Here is a 23,840-nt window from a genome sequence, read left to right on the forward strand (position 1 = left end):
ATCACGTCCCTCATGGGAAAGAGAGTCATACGCGACGATGAGATTAAGCTCCTGGGGACTGGTGAAGTTGCCGACGCATGAGTGGGTGACATTGGTGGGTTTGTGAGCCGTGACGACGTAGTTCCATATGCTCATCTTCTTCTTGTTCGTCTGAAAATTTGGGTTCGCTCTCTTCGATTCGGGTCCTTCCCCCTGGGTTTTTGGTAGATTCTGGGTTTCTCTACGAGCTGTTGGATTTCTCCGGGGGAGAGAGGAGAGAGACTGCGGCTGAATGAGAGGGGAGGTCACAAGAAAACACGCAATCTGCGAAGGAAGTCCGGTTCGGTATAAAATTGAAATCACATGAACAATCCGGTTTGGTATAAAATTGAATCCGGAGAATTGTCCGGTACGGTTTATAATGGATGCCCGGCCCAAGTTTCTAGTTGTACTTGAACCAATTGTATAAACCCACGAGAACAAGAGGCCCATGGCCCAGAATGAATTAGTCAATTTAATCATAATAGTAATTAATATCAAGTCATTGTCCTAAACTTGTTAATCTGTGTAATAATCGATCGTTATTATGATATAATAATATTCAGATTCTTATACTATATAAAAAATGATATGTTTATTTAAAATTTCTGAGATTTAATCTATTAATATATTAACAGTTATGTTTATGAATAACAATTTCAAAAACATTTCCAATTTTACCTCTCTTTTTTTTTTTACCAATATTACCAAGTAAGTCCATCTAGATCTAGATATATTTAATGTCAAGGTTTCCATAATATCTGCATAGGATACTATTGGTGGTTGGTCATTGTTCTTTGTGCAATGCATATGCTTAATGAGTTGAAAACAAGGTGAGATGTGTGCATAGTACATAATCTAATTTTGGAGACCAACCATCTCGTCTTCAAAATAGGAGAGGTTTCATATTACATGCTTTTTATAACATAAATATTTAAGGGAGCAAGCAAATTTACAGAATAAAAAAATTACGAAACTAAATAGTAAATAAAAAAACCAAATTACTCTAGGGTTGAGTAAATTATCTTCAGTCGATTACATATGAATATATTGCGCTTTAAGCGAAATTATATTAATTAGGGATGATCATTTTGGATTTCGATTCGTGTTCGGTTCAATTATATTCGGGTTCGATTATAGAAAAACTATAGCTATTCGTTTTTTATATAAACTTTGATTCGATTCGGTTCGGTCCGGTTATTTTTTTCGTTTTATTTCGGTTTGAATTTAAATTTTTTGTTGTAAAAACTCATTTTTTCAAAGAAAATTATCAGTTTTTTTGTTTATTGTTTTAATCGGTTCGATTCGGATTTAATTTTTTCGAATGTAAAGGAATAATAATTGTTTAGTTTTATATCGGGTTTGGTAAATGGTTCGTTTACGGTTATTCTCATTCGGTTCGGTTTGATTAACCAAAATGGTCAACCCTAATATTAATGCCACGACAGTTACAGGCATAAATCTAGGTACTAAAATGCAAATTTACAACAATAATCGTAGGTAGTATTTTTAGGTCGTCCTCCGTAAAAAAGGAAACAAAATATTTTATTTTTTCAGACAATATATAAACTCAAAATATATAATATACCTAGCATATTTTGTGCAGAAGAAACATCGCATCCCAACAGATTCGTATCCTTCTCGCTCTCTCGTTGAACATCGCCAGTTTTGAGTTCAGACACGATCTTCTCCTAGCTTTCGGTCTGTATCAAGAACTCATATATATCTTTATCATTTGTTTTGTTTCATCGATATTTGTTTGATTATTTGCCATCTTCGCCGTCATTTTTGGTTCCGCACTCTCCGGATCTCGTTCTCACTAGTTTCCTCGATTCTGGTCTGAGCATCACTCGTTTTTAATTTTTAAAAAATTTTGAAAAGTCAAAAGATGCAGGCTGACATCATATTTATATATATATTTTTTCTAAAAAATGTTGTTTACATATGATTCCAGCCAGTATTTGTCCGAATTAATTATATTTTTGTCGTCGAATCGATTTCCACGGATATATACGTAAGAGAAGTCAAACGGCAGCAAACCTAGTTATATATATAAGCATGGCAACGTTTCCGACAAGTCATCTGTCCTGTGTCTTTTTTTTTTTAGATTTTGAGTTACATCCTCTGTTCTTTTTGCTGTCCGTTTCCGTTGTTGTGAATCTGAATCTGTGAATCCATGATCCCAATCTACATAGCATTCTTCAACCTCTGAATCGTCACCAGAGACTCGAGCAGAAATGGTGTCCAGCGGCGGAGAAGATGGAGTCGTACGGAGGAGAGGGTGCTCGTGCACAAAAGACGATTTTCTCCCCGAGGAGTCGTTTCAGAGCATGGGCAATTACGTAAAAGCGTTGAAGGAGATCCCGGCAAGGCTCAAGGACCGAGTCATGACCCGGTCGGTGGACGCGGCGGAGATCCACGAGATTAGGGCGCGAAGCGGGCATGAGATGAAGAGGAACCTGACGTGGTGGGACCTGATGTGGTTCGGGATAGGGGCTGTGATCGGCGCCGGAATATTCGTTCTGACGGGGCTCGAGGCCAGGGACCACGCCGGACCGGCCGTCGTTTTGTCGTACGTCGTCTCCGGCGTCTCGGCCATGCTCTCCGTCTTCTGTTACACGGAGTTCGCCGTCGAGATCCCCGTTGCAGGTAACATAACCGCCACTCTGTCTCCCTCTCGTTTTTTCGTTTTTGATGTCTTTCTTTTATAAATTAATAATTTTATGGGTTTTTTTTGTTAAATTGGATGGATTATTACAGTTCAGATACAACTGCAAAAAAAAAAATTCTCGTGTTTTTTTTTCTAAATAATGATTTTTTAAGTTGGAAAAATATCTAAAATTTTGCAAAAAAACAAGTCAATTATACGCAGATGCGTCTGTACACACGTACAAGTCAATTATAGACTTTGTGTATTTGTTTGTTAATTGACAGTGATGAATGCATCGTATTTTATATGTATAATACTAAAACAATTGTTAAAACTGCAATTTTCGGATTTCCTAAAAACTGTTTATATTTTACGCTGGATGCATGCATATACCATATATATATATATATGTGTGTGTGTGTAGTCCGTGAGATAATTTCCAAATCTTTTTTAATATTAACCGAATCTCTAGTTTCCATATGCTTTTCGTGATGTATTTATTACGAGCTTTTTGTCCCTAACTTGCAACCTTTTCAAACTATTTTATCAAATATATATATACACACACACACAAAAACAATTACCGCGAAAAAGAAAGTTTATGATATATATCAAAATTATCATTTCCAAAGTAAACAATTGTTTTATAAAAATGATGATGATTTTCATCTGTATTATGGTGTGAGATTATATATAATTACTATAATATATGTGCTGTGTGGAAAATACTAATTACAAATGGGTAACATTTTTAGGACTCCGAGGTCAACTCGGCTCATGGGACGAACTGTCCACGCTGATATTGCATGATCAGTCCATCATTATATATATATAATATTAAAAACAATTATTATGAATATGATATAATGATATTTCACAGTCAAATGAGTAGTGTTCGACGTTGAGTCAAAGTCACCGTTATCAATTAGCATGCCAAGAAAATTCAACTTGTAACCACTTGCAAAATGACGTCACTTTTTGCATTTGGATCTACATTTAATTATATAACAAAATAACAATTTTTTTGTGTAATTATTGGACCAAAAATCCAAATAATTGACAAAATCTTGCAGGCGGATCATTCGCGTACCTGAGAGTAGAGCTCGGCGACTTCGTGGCCTTCATCGCCGCCGGGAACATCATACTGGAATACGTAGTCGGTGGCGCCGCGGTGGCTCGGTCGTGGACCTCTTACTTCGCCACTCTCTGCAACCACAAGCCCGACGACTTCCGCCTCATCGCGCGGTGGCTCGGTCGTGGACCTCTTACTTCGCCACTCTCTGCAACCACAAGCCCGACGACTTCCGCATCATCGCCCACAGTCTCGGCGAGGACTACGGCCACTTGGACCCAATCGCCGTCGCCGTCTGCGCCGTCATTTGCATATTCGCCGTCTTCAGCACAAAGGGTTCTTCCCGTCTCAACTACGTCGCCTCCATCATCCACATTGCCGTCATCGTGTTCATCGTTATCGCCGGTCTGACGAAGGCAAACCCTAAAAACTACCAAGACTTCGCTCCTTACGGAACGCGGGGAGTGTTCAAGGCCGCGGCCGTGCTGTTCTTTGCCTATATCGGGTTCGATGCCGTCTCGACCATGGCTGAGGAGACCAAGAACCCAGGGAAAAACATACCCATCGGTCTTGTCGGGTCTATGATCATTACAACCGCCTGTTACTGTCTCATGGCCGTTGCCTTGTGTCTGATGCAACCATACGATCAGATCGATCCCGACGCTCCGTTTTCGGTCGCGTTCTCGGCCATCGGGTGGGACTGGGCCAAGTACATTGTGGCCGCGGGGGCTCTCAAGGGTATGACGACGGTTCTGTTGGTCGGAGCCGTGGGTCAGGCTCGGTACTTGACCCACATCGCTCGTACCCATATGATGCCTCCATGGCTCGCTAACGTCAGTGCCAAGACCGGGACGCCTATCAACGCCACCATTGTCATGCTCGCCGCTACAGCACTCATCGCTTTTTTCACCAAACTCAACATTCTAGCCGATCTTTTGTCGGTCTCGACATTGTTCATCTTCATGCTCGTGGCCGTCGGTCTTCTCGTCCGGAGATACTACGTGAGCGGGGAGACAACCTCGACGAATCAGATCAAGTTCCTCGTCCTTCTCGCCCTGATTCTCGCATCATCGGTAGGGACATCGGTCTACTGGGCTCTCACCGACAACGAATGGATCGGATACTGCATCACTGTCCCTATATGGTTCCTGTCTACCTTGGGGATGAGGTTGCTTGTTCCGCAAGCAAGATCTCCGAAAACATGGGGTGTCCCTCTGGTTCCATGGCTTCCATCCGCTTCAATAGCCATCAATATCTTCCTCCTCGGGTCGATAGATAAAGATTCATTCATCAGGTTCGGGATCTGGACCGCGATTCTTCTCATATACTATCTGTTGTTTGGTCTGCACGCTACGTATGACGCAGCAAAGGCAGCTGAATTGAACAAAGCGGAATCGAAGTTACAGACAGCAGAAGAAGGCGGCCGTGTTGCAGCAGACAAGACTACTTCATGAATCGTAGATTCTTAATGATATTCTGTTTTTTTTTTATAAAAAAATTTATCTCTAGTGTCCGAAAAAGCTGTAAGATTTTTGGTTTGTTTAGCAAAATATTTACTTTGCCAAAAAAAAATATTTACTTGAAGTGCCTTGGAAATTAGATGACTGTTTTTTATTATGTGATCCATAAAAAAACGAGTTTCTAAAACATATAATTGTCTATTACAGAAGGAAAATGGAGTAAAATTTTTCATTAATTGAAAGGAAATTTGATTTCGATTTGGTTTTCTTTGGTTTAATTTCGGTTTGAAGATTCACCTCGACAAAACTTGAACCGGATCGGTTAATCCTGGTTAGATTTGCTTCTCTGGCTTTGAGTTGCAATGCATGGGTTGGGCTGAGTCTAGCAGAAATCGTCTTCTTGCTCCTGAGGAATACGGTCGCCACTAAGCCGCTAAACCCTAAAGCTGAACCTTAAACCCTAGAATTCGCTCCGGTGTCTCTCTCTCTTCGCGGACACAGAGAATATGAAGCAAAAGAACCAGAAGAAGAAAGGGTTTGCCCCGAGAAGAGGCGGAAAGAAGGGTTCGGTGGAGCGCGACCCATTCTTCGAGGAAGAGTCGAAGAAGCGGAGAAAAGTCGATTATGATGACGAGGATATCGAATCCATGGAGTCCGACGAGGATGAAAACGGGTTTTCCGGCGGAGGAAGCGGAGGCGAGGAGGATAAGGAAGACGAAGAGGCGGAGGATGAGTTTGCCCATGAGACGGCGGGCGAGAGGCGGAAGAGGTTGGCGGAGGAAACTCTGAGGAGGATAAGGGAGGCGAAGAATAAAGAAATGGAGGAACTCTACGACGACGAAGGTAGAGAAGAGGAAGATGGTGTGAGGGATTCGCTTGTTGCGAAGGCTCTGATGCAGGAGCAGCTCGAGGAGAGTGGCCGTGTTCGAAAAGCCATTGCTACCAGGTAAAAAATGAAAATTGGTGTTTTCCCTGCAGAGTAGATCATATTTTGTGCTTACTGAACTTTTCATTGAATCGTGTATCGAATTCGAATGTAGCTGCTTCAAGTATGAAATAATAGATTTCGAGAATGTGAGCGGTTTTCGGGTTGAGGCAGTGTTAAGAAACGGATTGAATCCTGAAGAGATCTAACTTGTCCGAAGCTGTGTTATTAGGAGAATTGAAATGACGTTGTTATAAAAAAAAATGGTTCTTATTAACTTCTTTAGGAACTGGTTCGAAAGCAGTGAGATTACATGACCTTTGTCCCGAACGAACGTCCTCATCATTTTCTATTAGCTTACATGGGTTTGCAGATTGTTTGACGTATTCTTACTGTTGAATTCTCATGATCAGGGTTCAAGAACCGGAGAGTGCAGATGGGTTTCGTGTTATGGTTAAGCATCGGCAATCTGTAACTGCTGTAGCTTTATCAGATGATGACTCAAGGGGGTTTTCAGCATCAAAAGATGGCTCTATCTTTCACTGGGATGTATCTTCTGGAAAGAGAGAAAGATACAGGTGGCCCAGTGATGAAATTTTGAAGTCGCATGGTGTGAAAGATCCTGTGTTTCCAAGTAAAAAGCATAGCAGAGAAACTACAGCTTTGGCCGTTAGTTTTGATGGTCGTTATTTGGCATCTGGAGGTTTGGATCGTCATATTCATTTGTGGGACACCCGTACCCTAGAGCATGTACAGGTAACATACTTATTAGCATTGGTGTTAGGATGCTGTTTTATTCCCTGTTCTCTAATGTGTTATTTTGTCTCTTGTCTCACCCATGCTATCCGGTTATGTGTCTGCAGGTCTTTCCAGGTCATCGAGGACCTGTTTCTTGCCTTTGTTTCAGACAAGGAACTGTAGAACTTTTTTCTGGTTCATACGATCGAACAGTCAAGATATGGAACGCAGAGGATAAATCATATATAAGTACGTTATTTGGACACCAGGATGAAGTTTTAACTATTGATTGTCTTAGGAGGGAACGTGTACTCACAGTTGGGCGTGACAGGACCATGCAGTTATTTAAGGTATAGGTTCTCCTCCTTGTGAATATTGTTGCTGAAGGAATCATATGCATCTGTGATTAATTCGTAAATGTTGTATTTTCAATATGTTTGATAGGTGCCTGAGGAGTCCCGTTTAGTCTTCCGTGCTCCTGCATCAAGTCTTGAATGCTGTTGTTTCATCAGTAATGATGAGTTCTTATCCGGTTCAGATAATGGAACAATTGCACTTTGGACCATGCTACGGAAAAAACCAGTTTACATTGTAAAAAATGCACATCCTGTTACAGATGGTGAAATGGCCAACGGGAGTTTAGGTAACTTTGTACATTTTCCGTTACTGTCCCAAGAAATACCACTCTGTTATATTCAGATTTTTGTTTATTGGTCTGCCTCTTTTTGCTTGTTGCTGACTTTGTATTTTGGAGTATACAGCATTTATCTCGTGTTTGATATATACACTGCTCAGTTCAGTTTTCTTTGCACATATTTCACTCCTCTAAAAAGCTATGTTATATTTTCTTTCCCCAGAAAACGGCGGTCATGTTCCTGACAACTATAACTGTTCGTCAGCGAATTCTTGGGTCAACTCAGTTTCCGTTTGTAGAGGAAGTGATCTTGCTGCATCAGGAGCAGGTAATGGTTCTGTGCGTTTATGGGCCATCGAAAGTGAATCCAAAGCCATTCAGCCTTTGCACCAGCTTCCACTGGTAAGTTATGCTTCTAGTATGTTTCATCTTGACATGGTTTATGCTGCATCTGTTGAATGTGTCGGACTATTTCTTGATCGCTTATGTCTTTTCCGACTGGTTACTGGCGTTTAAAGAATCCATGGGCCATTTTTAGACAAGAAAAATATTTTCACTCTCCATAGTGGAATCGTTAATGGAACCTTTACCACAGATCAGATGATGATTGTTGTGATAAATATTTGATCATATGCTCATGTTCTTGCAGTCTGGATTTGTGAACTCATTGGCTTTTGCTAGATCCGGACAGTTTCTGATCGCTGGAGTCGGAAAGGTACTTTTTTTCTCCCTTTCTGTACTTCCTCGTTGCTTCTGTATGCAAGCCTCAGCAGTTTGGGTTTGGGGAATTATCAACTGTGACAGGAACCACGGCTCGGAAGGTGGGGCAGCATAAAATCGGCACAAAACGGTGTTGCAATACATCCCTTGAGGCTTTCATGAGAGATGCTTTCTTTCTTGGATAACATCAACTGTTAATTGTTTTTGCCCATTTGTAGCCATTGTTTTCTTCTTTTTTTTCTTCTTTTCAGTGATCATTGATCAAATTTGATTTCCTATTTTTGACACCATTTAAGACAAATGATATAAAATTTTGGATCATGTCTTGGGAACCAACCAAATCCAAATTTGTACATAGCAATGAGGCTTTAAAAATGGAGAGTAGATGAATCTATATATATTAATAATTATGTTTGAAGGATTGTGGTGAAGCCACATCATCATCTTATGTGGCAATTCTCTAAATTATAATTGGTTAACTATATAAAAATAATGTCATTATTAATAAAATTTATTGGTTATGGCTAATAAATCCAATTTTATTGCTGGTTATTGTATTAGAATTATGATTATAATAATTAAGAAGAACAATATGAGTACAAATGTACGTTATTTCTTTAACATACGTTATTTTAAAAAAGACAAAGAATAGTCACATGACTCATTTAATTGCAATTAAAAATAATAATACTAAACAACTCACCTGTGAAAAAGAACGTTATGTATATACGACCACCGTTTTTTTATTAATAAATTGATTTGGTCACCATATTAAGCAAAATTAATTTTTTATTTAAAAAAAAAACAAAAAACTGTGGAAAGACTGTTCATTAACCCACAAAATGAAAAAACGGTGGCCAAGTATTATTAACAATTAATATTTGCGTTTCTGTGATTAATTAAACTTTGTTATATTATTGTCTCTATATAACTTCAAAATCGGATGTTCCCATCTTAATTAAAAGTTTTCTATAATTTTTTTAGGTGTTTCTCTAATAAGGTTGGTTATAGTTATCTCACCTACCTGACGTTTTTTGATTGCAGAAATCCTCGGATCTAAATTAGAAGAGAATTCCATCCCTGGAGCCGCGTGATTCGATTTGATCTTACCCTTTCAATTCTGTCATGTGATGGTACTGATTCGAAATCGGTGTTTTCGTCCCTAGATCCGTCAGATCTAATTAAGGTGTATGTCTCGAAATTTGTTTTATGTTTAATGTTTTGGTGTTTATGGAGATGTAGGGATGAAATCCACTCCTAAAGAGCAGTCAGCTTTACGTGGACAGTGGTAGTGTTTCTCAGGCCGGTGAGGTTGCATCAGGAAGGAACTGAATCTGGCGGTGATGAATGCTCACTGGATGAGACAGAGGGAGGACGAAGATAATGAACATGATGAAGTTGATGATAATTGTGAGAACAAAGGTGGAGGAGCAATAGGTTTAAATTTTGTATCTCTTATGTTTGAAATCATGGATCGAAAGATTTGTATAAATTTATAGGTCGCTCTCAAAAACATCTTTCATAATAAAAACCGATTTAAAAATATGAGTGAAACAAATATGATTCAACCAAACAAATAGTATATTTGTCAAAAACAAAAAACATATTATTTACATATACATATACACATATTTATACACATATATTTATGTAATATATATGTATATGTATATATGTGCATCAATGAAAAGTATATGTTTCTAACCATGAAATTCATTATTCTTCTCTATCAATAATCTCATGTTTCTTGGATTTAAACTATAAATCTATTTTTTATTTTCCATTTTAATTTTACTATATATATATATATATATATATGTGTGTGTGTGTCTGTGTGATCTTCTCTTGCATGGTTCTCGAGCAGAGCAAAAAGGAGTCTCCACATCTTAAGGTATGTATATGTGGATTATTGTACAATACGTATAATATATATAATGGATATATAATAACCTATTGAGTGTTGCAGGCTTCTTCAATGGGCATTATGGTGTACCCCTTGGGTTTGAGATTAAAACAAATTTAACGATGGCAACTTTATATACGCCAATGTATACGATCTCATCATTGAACTCTTCGTCAACTACAAAGAGTCAAAGACTATGACAAGTGTTTTTATTTTCTTTTTCGCTTCCCCAACTAACTATTTATGATATAAGCTATAATAAGATATGCAATCAGTAATTACACAAATTCACGGTGTGAGATTATTTTGTTTCTCTACAATCTGTGTTCAACGTGTTGCATGGAATTTAATAACTTTTTTTAACCATGCATGATAGTTTTACACATTACTGTTTAGACATTCACTTCATGTGTATTCCTTTTTTAAAATTGTAATTCATTCTCATTGACAGTTTTAATTTTTTAATTCCATATACCTGAAATAAAGGCGAGAAGCTTTTCCCTTGGTGGGTGAAATTAAGGAACCTCAACGAGAACCTGCAGGAATTGTTTGTCATTTCTTTGCTAAAGGTCGGTGCATCATATTTTGTTTGTGACATGGATATCCAATCCTTCTTCTACAACAGCATATGTTGCTGGATGTTTTTGTAAAAATATTTTTATTCAATAGATAGATTCACCTTTTACAAAAAAAAAAAAAGGGATTGTAGATTTCCTTTTTTTTTTGTAATGTTAAGGTGGAAATCACATCTTTAACATGTATCGGACAAAAAGAACATAAGACGATCATTCAAGGGATTCTATTGAAATGTTTGAACCCAAGGTTCTATTGGGTTTTTCATTTGAAAGATACTTTAAATAACAGTAGTCGATAATTGGGAGAAAACAATTTGGCTGGATTTAGAGATGAATTTTTATTTACGGCATTGATTTGTGAATAATAATCTCCGTGGAATTATTAAATCATGCTTGGAAAAAACGTGTGTTGCTAATCAATATTGTACAAAGCAGCACCATGAAATATCACATATACAAATTGTTACATTTGACGTAGACACAAATAAATTAATCAGCAAATTATTAAAATCAATTATGGGTATTCTTTAAATATGAACCTTAGATGTGTGTATGTATATTTATATGTATATATGTGTAAATATATGTATATATATTAATATGTGTATATATATACACATATATATGTCTATATATATATATGTGTTTAATATTTTTATTTTTTTATGAATATATATACATTATATTTTCTGTTTTTGGTTTTAAATTGAGGTTTTTTCATGTGATAATGAGGATATGGTATTTTTCCTATATGGCAATGACATATCACCGTGTCCGTTAAATAATTAGCAACGTTAGAGTGGATGTAGGTTTATGTCAAAATTTAAAAAATTTATCATAATTTCTATAAATTTCAGAGCCAATATGTATCTAATATTTATTTTATATTTGATTATTTTTTGTTGAGAATTTTAAAAAAAAATGATATGATATTTATTTATTACGTGACATATGACGTGACAATGTTTGGTCAAAGTTTAAATTTCCACATCATAGTTGTGGTTACCATATCAATGTTTGGGGTTAAGCATTCTCAACTCATCCCAGGAGGTTATGGCTATGACTTGGCGCCGATGGAGGTGGATATGAGAAGTAGGATAGAGTGCGAAGCGGTGGAGGAAGATGAAACGACGTTGATGTATTGTAACTGTGAAGCGGAGGAACCTTGAGGATGAGGCAAAAGGATAATCAATGAATTTACTTTATTCGCCGGTAAAAACTTACAATCGGCGATGGATTTATACCGAAGGATTTGGGGGAGCCGCTGCAAAGCAGCATTGTCGGTCATATTTCGCTGACCGGAGGGCATTGTCAAAATCCCAACTGAGAGGATAACTTACGATGACCATCAACCTCTTGCTGATCCATTCATGGAATCAACGAGGAACTAAGCGCCAGTGTGGGATGTTGTCGACTATGACAGAAGCTGAATTTGAAAATTTTTTCATGGTGATAAAGATCTACGTTATAAGACACTCACATATACTTAGCAACTAATAAAAAAATAATATGGAAATTTTTTGTAGGTATAACTTCGACTTTGTGAAAGAGGAGGCTTTGGATGGATGGTACGAATGGGTTAAATTGAAAGCCTGAACAATACGAAACATCTCATCTCTCTTCAACGCATTCCCAAGACCACTATTATAGATTATATCCTAATAACCACTTCGTAAATTCATCTCCTTTTAATTTAAAAACGAGTAGATAAAAAGATTTATACACGATTTATTTAGTTATAATTTATTTAACACATTCAAATATTCTGAAAAAGAAAATTGTTTGTATAAAAATTATATATATCATAACCACCTTTTCCATTAGCATTTGATCTCAAAATTCTTCAATCATAAATCTTTTCATACCAATCCCTTTGCACGCCTTTCTCCATGTCGTTGCAAGTTGTTCCTTCTTGAACATAGAAGAGCGTGACACAAAACTAATATACGTGATCACGACATCTCGCCAAAATCCTATTTTGAAAAAACGCTTCGATACCTTTAGTATCCATTTGGTTTATAATCCTTATTATTTATGCATAAATTTTTTTTCTAAATTTTATTTACTAAACAAAAACATAAAAACAAATAAATTTCCGATTCACGTGAGATTCTATTTTATTGGATTATATTTAAATTTTATTGTATTTTTTTCCTTTTATTCGGATTCAATTTTTAAAAAATTATTACCATTTAATTTTTTTATAGAAAATTGTATTGAATTGTTTAGTGTGAAACATCATCACCATCATTATTATTATTATGTGAATATATACATAAATATAAAAAAACTGACATATTATATTGATTAAATACATATTTCACCGTAAAAAATATAGAAAATTAGTATTCAGCATATATACAAAAATAATTTTATAATATAATAATATAATGATGTCTATATTCCTTCATCTTCTCCCTTCTCTATATAGATCGATATATAACTTTTATTATCTTCATATAAATGATTTTTTAAAATAAAATAGCAAATATTTAAAATAACAATAAAAAAAAAAGAATAAACCGCGCATCGCGCGGGTCATACCTAGTTCTTACCAATAAAGAGATTTGTGATGGAAACAAAGACAAAAAGGACTTGGTTCAAATAGCCAAACACTTCATAACAACACATACTTATTAAGTCTCGGAACTTCTGAAGATCATCGCTTCTTGAGGTATTTCTCTTTTGGCATTCTGTCAAGTATTTCTGTTGTTGTGGCACATCTTGAAATTGCTCTCAACTGGTCAAGAGTAAGAAGCAATTAGATTAATGAACCAAACAAGCTATAAGCACAAATCTTTGGAATACAACTTAAAGATTAAGAATTTCACACGATTCATGCCATAATTTGCTCAAGATCCGACCTTTACAATCTCTCAAAAGACTAACCCGGATTTTGCTTCAATGCAAACTTCTTATAGCTTCCTAAAGATCCAACATTAACCTCACATGAACTGAAGGCATATACACACAGAGAGAGATTGCCAACTGGAATTGAAGAAAGGAAGATACATGAATATTCAAAGGTCCATACGTATGAAGGATCACATAAGACACTTCACTGGTCAAAAGCTGAATCTCAAACAAATGCAGAGGTGAAGGTTAAAATTCAACACCTTCCTACCACAGACTGCTAAATGCTATCAGCTAACAAGCCATTGTCTTCTCGTAAAATGCTAAATCATGGATCCTAATGATCGAAATCTAATCGCATAATCCATCTCTAAGTCAAAGACAGTTTCACAAGATGAAATCTCTAACCTTTTTGCATCATCTCAACTTCTCTTTGCCGGAGCTCTTCTTCGCTGCCTCCATCACCTTCTCAAGATACCCTTCAATGGGCGGCGTCAGAGTCGCCATGAATCGGTTCGCCGGAAAAGGCGTCAAATCCGGCACCAACGCCGCTTCCCTCAGCTTCTCCGGCAACGCCTCGATCGCCGCCTTCTTCATCTTCAGCAGATTAGACTCCGCCGCTTGCCTCGCTCTGTGCCGTCTCATCAGCACCCGACTGTACTCCTTCGCCAGCCTTCTTCCGTCCTCCACCGTCAGCGCGTACTTCGGTATCTTCTCGGCGTCGACGAGCCCCAACGAAATGAGATCCAATCCCGTCGTCCCCATCGGCAAAGGTTCGTCGGGGACTCCCATGGCGGCTCGTCCTCCTTTCTTCCGGATCTCGATCTCCCTCTGAGTTTCCTTGCTGATCAACCCTAGCTTCTGGCGCTCGGCTTCTCTCTCCTTCGCCTTTGGCGGTAAATGGCGAACTGGGCAAGGCGCGCTGAGGCACGAGTCGAAGAGCTTCTGTTTCTCGTCGGAGATCCGTCCCTTTCCTTTGACCATATCATCGCCATCTCCGCCGCCACCGCCTTTCTTCGTGGATACCTTGTTGCGCTTGAGCGGTTGACCCGCCTTCAGCTTCGCCTTTCCCTTAGGGGTTCCACTAGCGGAGCATCTCTGGAGAAGGTGGTGACTCAGTGAGTCCATAACGGGTTTTGGTCTCGCGACTCGGATCATGCTTTTGCTTCAACTGAGTTTTGGACTCGTTGCAGCTTCTTCGTCTGAAAATGGAGGTGGCGGTGAAGGGTTTAGGGCTTCTGATTTACAAGAGTCAATATGACGTCGTTTGAGAGTTACGAAGCGAGGGTATTTTCGTCAAAATATTTACTCAGATAAATTCCACACTTCCATTTTTTAGCCTTTCTGGTTCTTTCTCCGTCAAGCCGCAGATCGATCACACTCCTCAGAGTCTCCGTTGACTGCTGAGACTCGCCGACGTTGATCTTCTTCGTTGCCCTGTACGGATCCGTATCCGATCTGTGAAACCCTAACTTCTCTAAGTTTGATCTTCGATCTAATTGTCGGAATATGCGGGTAGACGCGTAAATGTTTGTCTCCGAGTTTGGATTTTGACCAGGGTATCTGTTTCAATTTTCGGATGCAGTCATGGCCAGAGGTCTCGTAGGGTGTCTGGTTCTGATACTCACCGTGTCAATATGCTGTACTGCTTCAGTTTTCCAACCGATCTCGGACTCTCATCGGTCCACGGCTCTCGAGGTCTTCGCACCGGTCGATGGATCCTACGGAAGGTGGGTTCTCAGAATGCGATTCCTTTCTCTCGTCCAAGTATTTCTCAGTTGATATTTAATGGGTTTTGCGTCTTCGATTTTATTGGGTGGTGTCAAGATGTCATCTTTCGATGATCTAACGAGTCAGGTCAGCGGGAGATTGAGCGTAGTAGTTTAGTAAGCTTTAATCTGGACTTAGATCTTTCTCTATGGATCAGCCTTGATAGCATTTTCAAGGAAAGAGAAAACCTTAGTACAGTGTTTGGGTTTAGTTTTCTTCACCACATTTCACTCATTTCTCGAGGTATATTGATTAAGCTGTTTGGATTTAGGTTTCTTACCGGACCACATCTTTCTGAATTCCTCCTGATTTGACTCTTCAAAGTGTGGAAATGTCACGTTTCTTGTAATTTTTTAATCAGCTTGGAGGAGGCATATGAGGCACTAAGGACGCTAGAGGTTCTTGGAATTGAGAAAAAGTTAGACGTGAGCACTGCAACCTGTGGGAATGTAGCTAAAGTTCTTGGCTCATCTTCGTCGGATCTAAAGGATGTGTTCTATGCTCTAAAAGTTAGTGGTATTCTGAAATGTAAAGGTAGTGAAGATGTTCTTAAGGTAAGGAGTTACTCCCCCCCCCCCCCACTCGGAAAGGGTTTGCTTTCAGAAAATGGAGTACGAGTTCAGTTGTCTTGTTTTTCCTATTCTAAAGGGCATTTCTTCTCGACTTCAAGCTGGTGCTAAAGACGCCAATTCATTGTTGGACTTCTACTATTCTGTCAGAGGCATGGTACTTGTTAAGGTAATACTAATTAGATCTGATGGTTTGCTCCTTTTTCCTCAAGTGTATCTTGAAGAGTTTTCCTGAATTTTGTTTACATGTAGCAAGTATGACATAGTGCTGCTAAAGGCCTATATAATCGTGGTCATTAAATCTGATACAACTCTCCAGCTTTTTTAAAAGCTTTATCAACACATCCTCGTCTTTAAAGTGTTCCATAAATGCAGGAACAATCTTCCGGAACTGATATAAGTCTTGGTGATGCTGAAGGGATTTTTCGTTCTATCAAGGTCTGTACTGTTTACTTGGGCTTCCATTGCTTTCTCATTTGTTACGAGATGAGAATCTATCAATGGTCTATTGGAACTGCTGACTAATAATAATATACTATTACTATCCAGTAGAAACAAGGAGATGCATATTTTAACCATTTCGAAATGATGTTGATGGCTCCTTTGTTAAATTGATTTTACTGTCATCTGTTTTATAACATTATCTATTGTTTTGATGTTTTCCGTAATAGTATTTGGCTGCTGTGGTGCATTTGTTTCAGGCACTTAGCCAGAGTGATGGAAGATGGCGTTACAGCTCCAGCAATCCTGAGTCAAGCTCTCTTGCTGCTGGTAAATCATTAAACATGGTTGGACTGGACAGAATCATGCTACTTCATGATGTTTGATTTTATTATATAGATTTTTTTCTAGCCCTTACAATTTTTATTTTTTCAAATTGTTCAACCCTTTCTCTGATACATTGTTTTTTTTCCTCAGGCTTAGCCTTCGAGACACTTGCTGGAGTGATTTCATTATCACCTTCAGAGATTGATCAATCATTGGTAAGTCAGACTTTTCAGTCCACAGTCCACTTTTGAGATTAGATTTAGATGACACACCATAGGACCTCATGGTTTCACTGCCAAGGTATTTGTCTTTTCGTCTGGAATTCTCTAGGTAGAAATTATAAGGATGTTCAATGTCAGAAATTTTAAATTCAAGTTAATAGTGTGAATTGGTTACAAGGGAGATAAAATATCTACCTCAGTCTTCTTTATCTTATGCTTTCATTTCTTTTGTTCATCTATTTATCGTGCCGTTTGTGTTTTCCTTCTTTTTTGGGATTTAATTCAGTATTCGTTGTTACTAATCTTGGTGGTTATGTGGATTAATTTTTACCTGTGACTGTCATCTTGTAGATTCAAGCATTGAAGAAAGATATATTGAAGCTTTTTGACAGTATTGAAAAATATGGTATGCAGATATCTTCTATATGAAGAAGTTTGAAAGTTTCTCTCCTGGACTGGAACTAGCCTTTCACTTTTTTATGTTGGATTTTTCCATTCTTTCACTTTTTCGTCTGTTATTTGCACATTTGGTTATGTCATGCATCGCAACAGTCATTCTGTAGAATATATTGCTGACTTTTCTTTGCACTTCTATTCTATGAGCTTCCCTCCTAAATTGGAGATATGAAAATTTCCTTATGTTACTCTTTTTTCTTCAGTAGGCTTTATTTTGTGGGGTTTTGATTCATGTCTCTGCTCTTGCAGGTGATGGAGCACTGTACTTTGATGAGAAATTTATTGATGCACACGAAAATCAAGGCCCACTCTCAACGACTGCATCAGTTGTTAGAGGGCTTGCGGCATTTGCTGCCACTCCGTCTACAAAGTTGGATGTATGCCTCAACAATTTTTTTTTCTTTATAGCTTATTCTGCTGACTTGTTGGTATTACTACATCTTCTATCTCTACTTTTCTAATGCAGCTGCCAGGAGATAAGGTGTTGGGGTTGGCCAAATTCTTCCTTGGTGTTGGAATTCCTGGTGATGCGAAAGACTTCTTCAACCAAGTAGATGCATTAGCTTGCTTGGAAGACAACAGGCAAGGCTATTCTTGCACTCTGCTTTATACAATTGGCTTCAAATTATTTGCTCTGTGTACTTCTGAAATAGTTTGGAACCATCCTTGAAGTAGGCTGAGTGAAAGATAATTAGTAAATGAGCACAAGGGCTTATAGTTATATGTGATTCTTTTGGATAAACCGATTGTATTTGATAGAGCATGCATTCTTTTAATTGTTGAGATGCTACCAAATTTTCTGAAATCTTGTGCCCTCCTTCCTGGGATTGTCTACAAAATAATTGTTGGAGAAATTATATCTTTTGAGGAGAAAAAATAATAAACTTATTTACTCAACGACGCTTCTAAGGTTCTAAAACATGTGAAATTTCATTCATTTACTCATGGTTTATCCCACAGTTCCTTGCTGTATTTATATTGGCTTGAATTCTCTTTATCAAATTATGGTTTATTTAATGGAATTCTTTAATATTTCAGGTTTTCTGTTCCACTCATATTATCACTTCCATCTTCTGTCATATCATTGACGAACAAAGAGCCTCTGAAGGTAGCCAATCAAAGTCTGGCTGATGTAGTTCAAGATATTCTATGCTTTTCTATTTTTATCTTGGGTGTTCTTTTCATTTTTAGTATGCTTTCATATGAATACATTAAAGTTAGAGCTCTTGGTATGTGTAGTTCATTTGTAGTTAAATGAGTTTCCATTAATATCTTAGACCTCACTGTGGTCCTTGACCTTCCATCCTTCTTGACGCTGTTTTTTTTAGCAGGCAAAACCTATAAAGTAGGATTTTCTGGCTTCAGATACCAGATACGCTGTGCTCTTGATTACTTGAACTATAACTCTTAACCTCTACTGCTTGAATGTTGGACTTCACCTCATATGTCATTCATAGTGTATCCAGGCTCGTAGCATTTGTATGCATCATGGAGAGATCTATAATTTTAGGCATTTTGGGGATCTACAAACTGTTTGAATTTCCCAGATATATGTAGTTGGCTACATCATCCATTACAGTTTCTTTACCAATATTATTGTTATTTCACTGGTTGTGATATTTTTATGCCTTTTGAACTTTGGTTAGGTTAAAGTTAGCACTGTACTTGGTTCTAAGGCACCAGCTCTTAGGGTGAAGCTTGTTCAAGCTCTCAGTTCTGGATCAAAGGGTAGTTCTGTTATTGAGAGCCAGGTAAACAAATAGCTCGCTGTTTGGTTGTACTACTTACACGTGTCGTTACTAAAACTGTCGCATTCGCTGTATGGAAAAGTTGAGATGTTTTGTTAATTTCCATGGTACAGGAGCTTAAATTTGATGCTGACAGTGAAACACACTTCTGGGACTCTTTTCCCAAGAACTTTGATGTTGGAAAATATACTTTTGTACTTGAGGTATTGCTCTTGTTAGCTTACAATTCCCAAAGACTATACATACATGTATGCCTGTTTATAATATGGCAAGCTTTATTCTTCTCAGATTGAGCTGCAAGATTCTGAGCTTGAAAAAGCATACATAACTGAAGCCCAAACGAAAGTTCCGGTGTTTGCCACGGGGCTTATTGGCATTGATAATGCTAAAATTGCTGTGCTTGACAGTGATGAGGGGAGTGTTGAATCACAAAAAATGTATGTCGTATAATTATCTGACAATGGTTTTGCTTTTTATCTGCTACGTTTGATTGCCCATTACCATAGTGAACTCATGCCCTTTATTACCTATAAATGTTTTGTTTAAGCTTTCCTTTGTGCTTATCTGTATGTTTCTTTTCTTGGTTATTTTTTGGACTTCTGTAGGCTAGATTTGTCTAAAGATGGAGTTGTATCACTGTCTGCAAACCACCTCCAAAAGCTACACCTGTCCTTCCAGTTGATAAGTCCTTCTGGACGTGTGTTTAAGCCTCACCAGGTTTGTCTGTTTCATCTTCCTCCATTAATAATGGTCTTGCCGTTTCTACTTGTTAACTTGTTTACTTCATTACAGGCATTTCTCAAGCTGAAGCACGAGACACAGGTCGAGCATGTCTTTCTTGTGGCGAATTCTGGAAAGAAGTTTGAAATAGTTCTAGTTAAGTTCCTTGAACTACATCTCGATTTACTTTTCAGTAAATTTTAGGTGGCCTGCCTGCATCTTGGTTGGAGAAAGTTGGTAAAAGTTTCATCAGGAAACTAACTGGCAATATTCTTAGAGATCAGATGAAAACTAGGAAAGAGCGTGGGGGTGACACTTACTAATATTTGATTATTTTTGACATTTTCCAACAGGATTTTCTTGGGTTGGTTGAGAAGCTCTATTATCTCTCTGGAAAATATGATATCCAGCTAACTATTGGAGATGCTGCTATGGTAAGTATTCTTGTTTTGGCTCCTTTACTAGTGACTTTGTCGCAAAGCTCTTACTATTATTATTTTCTTTGTTTTTTTCCAGGAAAATTCTTTATTGCGGAACATTGGCCAGATTGAGCTAGATCTACCAGAACGTCCAGAGAAGGCACCTCATCCTCCTCTACAGCCTGCTGACCCTTACACAAGATATGAGCCAAAAGCAGAGATAACACACATCTTCCGGACTCCTGAAAAGCGTCCACTGAAGGAACTTTCACTAGCTTTCCTGGGTCTCACCGTTGTACCATTTATCGGTTTCCTCATCGGGGTCAGTTCTCTCTCACCGGACTTTGAGAATTCTGTTAAACGCAGTTAGGCCTATATATCTAAACGTTTTTTCGTGCGTGCCAAGTATTGCTGTAAAAATAGGTAAATGTGAGTTTAATCCATGCCTTTCTGTGTCTTTAGCTTCTGCGGTTGGGTGTGAACCTGAAGAATTTCCCATCATCGGCTGGACCTGCCACTTTTGCCATGCTCTTCCACTTTGGCATTGGAGCTGTTCTGCTTCTCTACGCCCTTTTCTGGTTGAAGGTATGCCTTTTTTTTTTCAACTGGGGCTTGCTTCCTTTCATTTCACAGCTTCTTGAGATTAGAGAAAGTTCATCTCAAGATTAGAGAGCATTGCGTTAATTTTTTTTTTGGTTGGATATGCCTGCAGTTGGATCTGTTTACGACCCTGAAAGTACTTGCAATTTTGGGAGTATTCCTGTTGGTCACTGGGCACAGGACACTCTCATACCTTGCTTCAGCATCATCAAACAAATTGAAATCTGCCTGAGAGAGAGAATTCAGTCTGTTTCCATGGAGTAGCTTTTCAGTTTTGTAGCACTACTGTTATGGATATTGGTAAAAGAGCCCCATCCACCACTCCACAGGATTCCAGCTTTTAATACTGCAAGTTAGTCTCAGAGATATATATAAAAAGGAGCTTCATTACCCGTTTTCAATCTCTCTCCTTCCTTTCTTAAATCATACAAACTAGATGGCTTCATATAATTAACACTTTATGATATTTTTCCAATCCAAACCGGATTCAGTCTATTATGTCCTTGGACATAAAACAAGATTTTGATTTTCAGGCAGAACCAGGCACTGTTCTAAGATTCTGACTTTCGTTTACACGGACAGAAGCCACGGTCCCCCCATAACGGCTACCGGAACGACAATATTCTAAGAACAATTATTTTGGTTCGGAGTTTCAGCAAACTACCAGAGAACATATGGGGCAAAGAAGAACTTTAATAGACCTCAACATGCCATTGTTTGTTCTTCTTGAGCTGAGAGAGCTTCTGCTCCCAGCTTTCGCCTCTCTCCTCGGCAACCCTCTTGAGGGTGTCTTGGATCCCCGGCATCATCCCTTTCAGACCGCAGAAGTATATGTGGGCCCCATCGTCCAGCAGCTTGAATATCTCGTCGCTGTATTCCTCGATCTTGTCCTGAACGTACATTTTCCCTCCTTTCTTGTTCTGCTGCTCTCTGCTAAGCGCCTTGTCGTATCTGAAGTTGTCTGGATAGTTCTTGCGGTAGTTTGTGAACTCCTCGTCGTAGAGGAGACTGTCTGAATTGGCCACCCCGAGGAAGAGCCATGCAAGACCATTGAACCTGAAATTAGGCACGTCCTCCATGAACATTCGCCTGAGGTATCCTCTGTACGGAGCAACTCCAGTACCAGTGGCAATCATTATGTGAGTGGCGTTAGGGTCATCTTCAGGCAGAAGCATTATCTTCCCTGAAGGACCTGCAAATGTAAGTATACATCAGCGATACATTCAGTGGATTCATCTCTCTCTATAGCTGCAGAAACAGATTTTTAATCACTAGTGGATTGGTTAATGGTATGGTAGCCTACCGGTGATCTTGACCTCATCGCCGGGTTTGGCATTGCATAGGAAGTTGCTGCAAACACCATCCTTTGAGGGATCCTCCTTTCCTGTCTCTGGATCATAGTAAACAGCTCGACGAACACAGAGACTAGCTGTCTTGCCGTCAAAGGAGTCTCCATACCTCGTTGATGCAATTGAGTAAAGCCGAACATTGTGAGTGTTCCCGGGTTTCTTAGGGTTTTCACCCTGCACAGACCAAACATATCATACGTCACATGAGAAAAGATACTCCACATCAAGGGAAAAGTATTCTTTCATGACAGTTGCCATTTCCATATCATTAACATCCAAGAACTCTTTTCCCATTGGAATGCAGATTAAAAAAAACACATGCTCTTGGTGAAAATGCAGCTTTCCAACCAAAGTCAACCAGCTATGAATAAGAGCATAGAATCATGCCACACAAGTAATGACTTACAGGAGGAATGACTCCATAGCTCTGCCCTTCCCAGTAAGGAACATTGCCACCATGATCGATCACAATGTGGCAAGTTTCTCCGGGGGCTTTGGGACCCACAAGCCTCTCGACCGAAACAATTGTGGCGGGGTATGGTTCCTTAGTCTTGTACAAGTGAAGTGGAGGATCTTTGGCATCCTCTAGTTCAAGTGGATTCACTGAGACTTTGGATTTGCTGGCTTGTTGGACAGACATGCATATCGTGCCTCGTTTTCTCGTCACACGTAAATTTTTACATCTCGACTCCAATCTCAGCATAGGAGTCCATGGCTTCTGACCAAAGCTGATACTTTGCACCTGAAGAAGTTCCATGGAGCATAGAAATGATGATGACTACAAGAATCCTTAATGAGACTTCGCTTTCACTATCTGACACCCATTGATCAACATCAAGCAAAGTGCCTGGACTTTACTGGGCATGTTTTCAAATTGTCAATGAATCTGCGGGTTGGTTTGCCACATATATGTTCCGCTGCATATTTTACCAATGAATCCTTTTTTTCCCATTCCACCATTAATCTAGTTCTAAGACTGTACCTTCTAGGACCAATTTAGGACAAGAAACACAAAAACGAATGGGTATCAATCAAAGTCGGCACCTTTTCTATGCATCTAAGAATCTCAAACAACATAGATCAATGATAATCAGTAGCCAGATCGAGTTTACATACCGTAAACATCGATCCACTTGAGCTATCGCCCGAAAGGAGGGGCAAAACAGACATCTGCGAATCAACACCAGAACCCCATTTACATAAGAAAATATCCGCAGTCGCTCTGATAAATTTTAAAAAAAAAAAACAAGAAAAGATCACAACTTTCGACATGGGTCCGCTTCCCCAATACATTTTTATCGTTTTCTCAGGAAACAAACAGGTCAAGGAAAGCGAGTCATGGAAAACCTGAGAAAGAGAAGCAGAGAGGGCCATGGCGATGACGAGAAAGGGGCGAAATTTCCAACGTAGGAGAAGAGAGTTCTAATGGGATCGATCGGGTCTGAGAGGAAGAATAGTGGAGAAGGCTGAGGAAGTTGAGGGTTTATAAGGGCGGGCAAATGAATGAGAAGACGATCCTTTCAGGACCTGGAAAGGACACCACCAACTTTCTTCTGCAACTGATCGCTCAAGCCTGTCTTTTTTTTTCCAATTCTTTATTCCTTTTTGCACCGATTTTATATTAGGGGCATAATTTATTAGGACATCATCTCAATTATAGAACAGTTCTGCC

General features: G+C 38.7%; 6 protein-coding genes across 7 annotated transcripts in view; 3 read left to right on the forward strand and 3 right to left on the reverse strand.

Annotated features, from left to right (window-relative positions):
- Positions 1-277, reverse strand: part of LOC104812376 (DNA damage-binding protein 1a) — a 7,590-nt gene extending 7,313 nt beyond the window's left edge. The window contains exon 1 of the mRNA XM_010539506.1: positions 32-277. Within this exon, the coding sequence (XP_010537808.1) occupies positions 32-135 (104 nt within the window). The 5' untranslated portion in view covers positions 136-277. The remainder of the gene's footprint in view (positions 1-31) is intronic.
- A 1,739-nt stretch (positions 278-2,016) lies between these two features.
- Positions 2,017-5,336, forward strand: LOC104812385 (cationic amino acid transporter 1). Its single transcript, XM_010539516.1, has 3 exons — positions 2,017-2,667; positions 3,742-3,916; positions 3,991-5,336. The coding sequence occupies exons 1-3, from the start codon at positions 2,256-2,258 to the stop codon at positions 5,192-5,194; spliced, it is 1,791 nt and encodes a 596-aa protein (XP_010537818.1). The 5' UTR covers positions 2,017-2,255; the 3' UTR covers positions 5,195-5,336.
- A 228-nt stretch (positions 5,337-5,564) lies between these two features.
- LOC104812393 (U3 snoRNP-associated protein-like YAO) lies at positions 5,565-8,538 on the forward strand. The gene is made up of 7 exons (XM_010539527.2): positions 5,565-6,146; positions 6,539-6,881; positions 6,989-7,213; positions 7,308-7,506; positions 7,721-7,899; positions 8,147-8,212; positions 8,302-8,538. The coding sequence occupies exons 1-7, from the start codon at positions 5,707-5,709 to the stop codon at positions 8,377-8,379; spliced, it is 1,530 nt and encodes a 509-aa protein (XP_010537829.1). The 5' UTR covers positions 5,565-5,706; the 3' UTR covers positions 8,380-8,538.
- A 4,667-nt stretch (positions 8,539-13,205) lies between these two features.
- On the reverse strand, positions 13,206-14,796 carry LOC104812403. 2 transcript variants are annotated; one of them, XR_771593.1, is made up of 3 exons: positions 13,957-14,796; positions 13,585-13,683; positions 13,206-13,435 (listed from the first exon to the last, which is right to left on the reverse strand). XR_771593.1 is itself a non-coding variant. In XM_010539541.2 (2 exons), exon 1 carries the CDS (start codon positions 14,704-14,706, stop codon positions 13,966-13,968), a length of 741 nt encoding a protein of 246 aa, XP_010537843.1. In that variant the 5' UTR covers positions 14,707-14,795; the 3' UTR covers positions 13,206-13,435; positions 13,957-13,965. The 2 variants fall into 2 exon arrangements, 1 of the variants encoding a protein (XP_010537843.1); XM_010539541.2 differs by lacking the exon at positions 13,585-13,683 and having other exon boundaries at positions 13,957-14,795.
- An 80-nt stretch (positions 14,797-14,876) lies between these two features.
- On the forward strand, positions 14,877-21,209 carry LOC104812416 (dolichyl-diphosphooligosaccharide--protein glycosyltransferase subunit 2). The gene is made up of 20 exons (XM_010539555.1): positions 14,877-14,987; positions 15,134-15,278; positions 15,680-15,872; positions 15,967-16,056; positions 16,263-16,325; positions 16,589-16,658; positions 16,806-16,870; positions 17,228-17,282; positions 17,582-17,709; positions 17,799-17,914; positions 18,371-18,440; positions 18,979-19,083; positions 19,194-19,283; positions 19,369-19,517; positions 19,686-19,797; positions 19,873-19,956; positions 20,154-20,234; positions 20,317-20,541; positions 20,682-20,804; positions 20,932-21,209. Exons 2-20 carry the CDS (start codon positions 15,136-15,138, stop codon positions 21,049-21,051), a joined length of 2,082 nt encoding a protein of 693 aa, XP_010537857.1. The 5' UTR covers positions 14,877-14,987; positions 15,134-15,135; the 3' UTR covers positions 21,052-21,209.
- A 96-nt stretch (positions 21,210-21,305) lies between these two features.
- Positions 21,306-23,780, reverse strand: LOC104812425 (ferredoxin--NADP reductase, root isozyme 1, chloroplastic). The gene is made up of 5 exons (XM_010539567.2): positions 23,516-23,780; positions 23,285-23,338; positions 22,575-22,910; positions 22,123-22,342; positions 21,306-22,011 (listed from the first exon to the last, which is right to left on the reverse strand). Exons 1-5 carry the CDS (start codon positions 23,540-23,542, stop codon positions 21,512-21,514), a joined length of 1,137 nt encoding a protein of 378 aa, XP_010537869.1. The 5' UTR covers positions 23,543-23,780; the 3' UTR covers positions 21,306-21,511.
- Positions 23,781-23,840: the final 60 nt, after the last annotated feature.

This window comes from Tarenaya hassleriana, unplaced genomic scaffold (assembly GCF_000463585.1).
Source record: "Tarenaya hassleriana unplaced genomic scaffold, ASM46358v1 Cleome1, whole genome shotgun sequence".
In the NCBI taxonomy this organism is placed as follows: domain Eukaryota; kingdom Viridiplantae; phylum Streptophyta; class Magnoliopsida; order Brassicales; family Cleomaceae; genus Tarenaya; species Tarenaya hassleriana.

Excerpts from the sequence above, each read along its gene's own strand:
- LOC104812385 (XM_010539516.1), top strand. The coding sequence starts at position 2,256 with ATGGTGTCCAGCGGCGGAGAAGATGGAGTCGTACGGAGGAGAGGGTGC. Across the intron at positions 2,668-3,741 it reads CGTCGAGATCCCCGTTGCAG|GCGGATCATTCGCGTACCTG; the intron begins GTAACATAACCG and ends AAAATCTTGCAG. Across the intron at positions 3,917-3,990 it reads TTCCGCCTCATCGCGCGGTG|TCTCGGCGAGGACTACGGCC; the intron begins GCTCGGTCGTGG and ends CATCGCCCACAG.
- LOC104812393 (XM_010539527.2), top strand. The coding sequence starts at position 5,707 with ATGAAGCAAAAGAACCAGAAGAAGAAAGGGTTTGCCCCGAGAAGAGGC. Across the intron at positions 6,147-6,538 it reads CGAAAAGCCATTGCTACCAG|GGTTCAAGAACCGGAGAGTG; the intron begins GTAAAAAATGAA and ends TCTCATGATCAG. Across the intron at positions 8,213-8,301 it reads TGATCGCTGGAGTCGGAAAG|GAACCACGGCTCGGAAGGTG; the intron begins GTACTTTTTTTC and ends CAACTGTGACAG.
- LOC104812403 (XM_010539541.2), bottom strand. The coding sequence starts at position 14,706 with ATGATCCGAGTCGCGAGACCAAAACCCGTTATGGACTCACTGAGTCAC.
- LOC104812416 (XM_010539555.1), top strand. The coding sequence starts at position 15,136 with ATGGCCAGAGGTCTCGTAGGGTGTCTGGTTCTGATACTCACCGTGTCA. Across the intron at positions 15,873-15,966 it reads GTAGTGAAGATGTTCTTAAG|GGCATTTCTTCTCGACTTCA; the intron begins GTAAGGAGTTAC and ends CCTATTCTAAAG. Across the intron at positions 17,915-18,370 it reads GCTTGCTTGGAAGACAACAG|GTTTTCTGTTCCACTCATAT; the intron begins GCAAGGCTATTC and ends TTAATATTTCAG.
- LOC104812425 (XM_010539567.2), bottom strand. The coding sequence starts at position 23,542 with ATGGCCCTCTCTGCTTCTCTTTCTCAG. Across the intron at positions 22,911-23,284 it reads CAAGTGGATCGATGTTTACG|GTGCAAAGTATCAGCTTTGG; the intron begins GTATGTAAACTC and ends GAACTTCTTCAG. Across the intron at positions 22,012-22,122 it reads CGATGAGGTCAAGATCACCG|GTCCTTCAGGGAAGATAATG; the intron begins GTAGGCTACCAT and ends TTACATTTGCAG.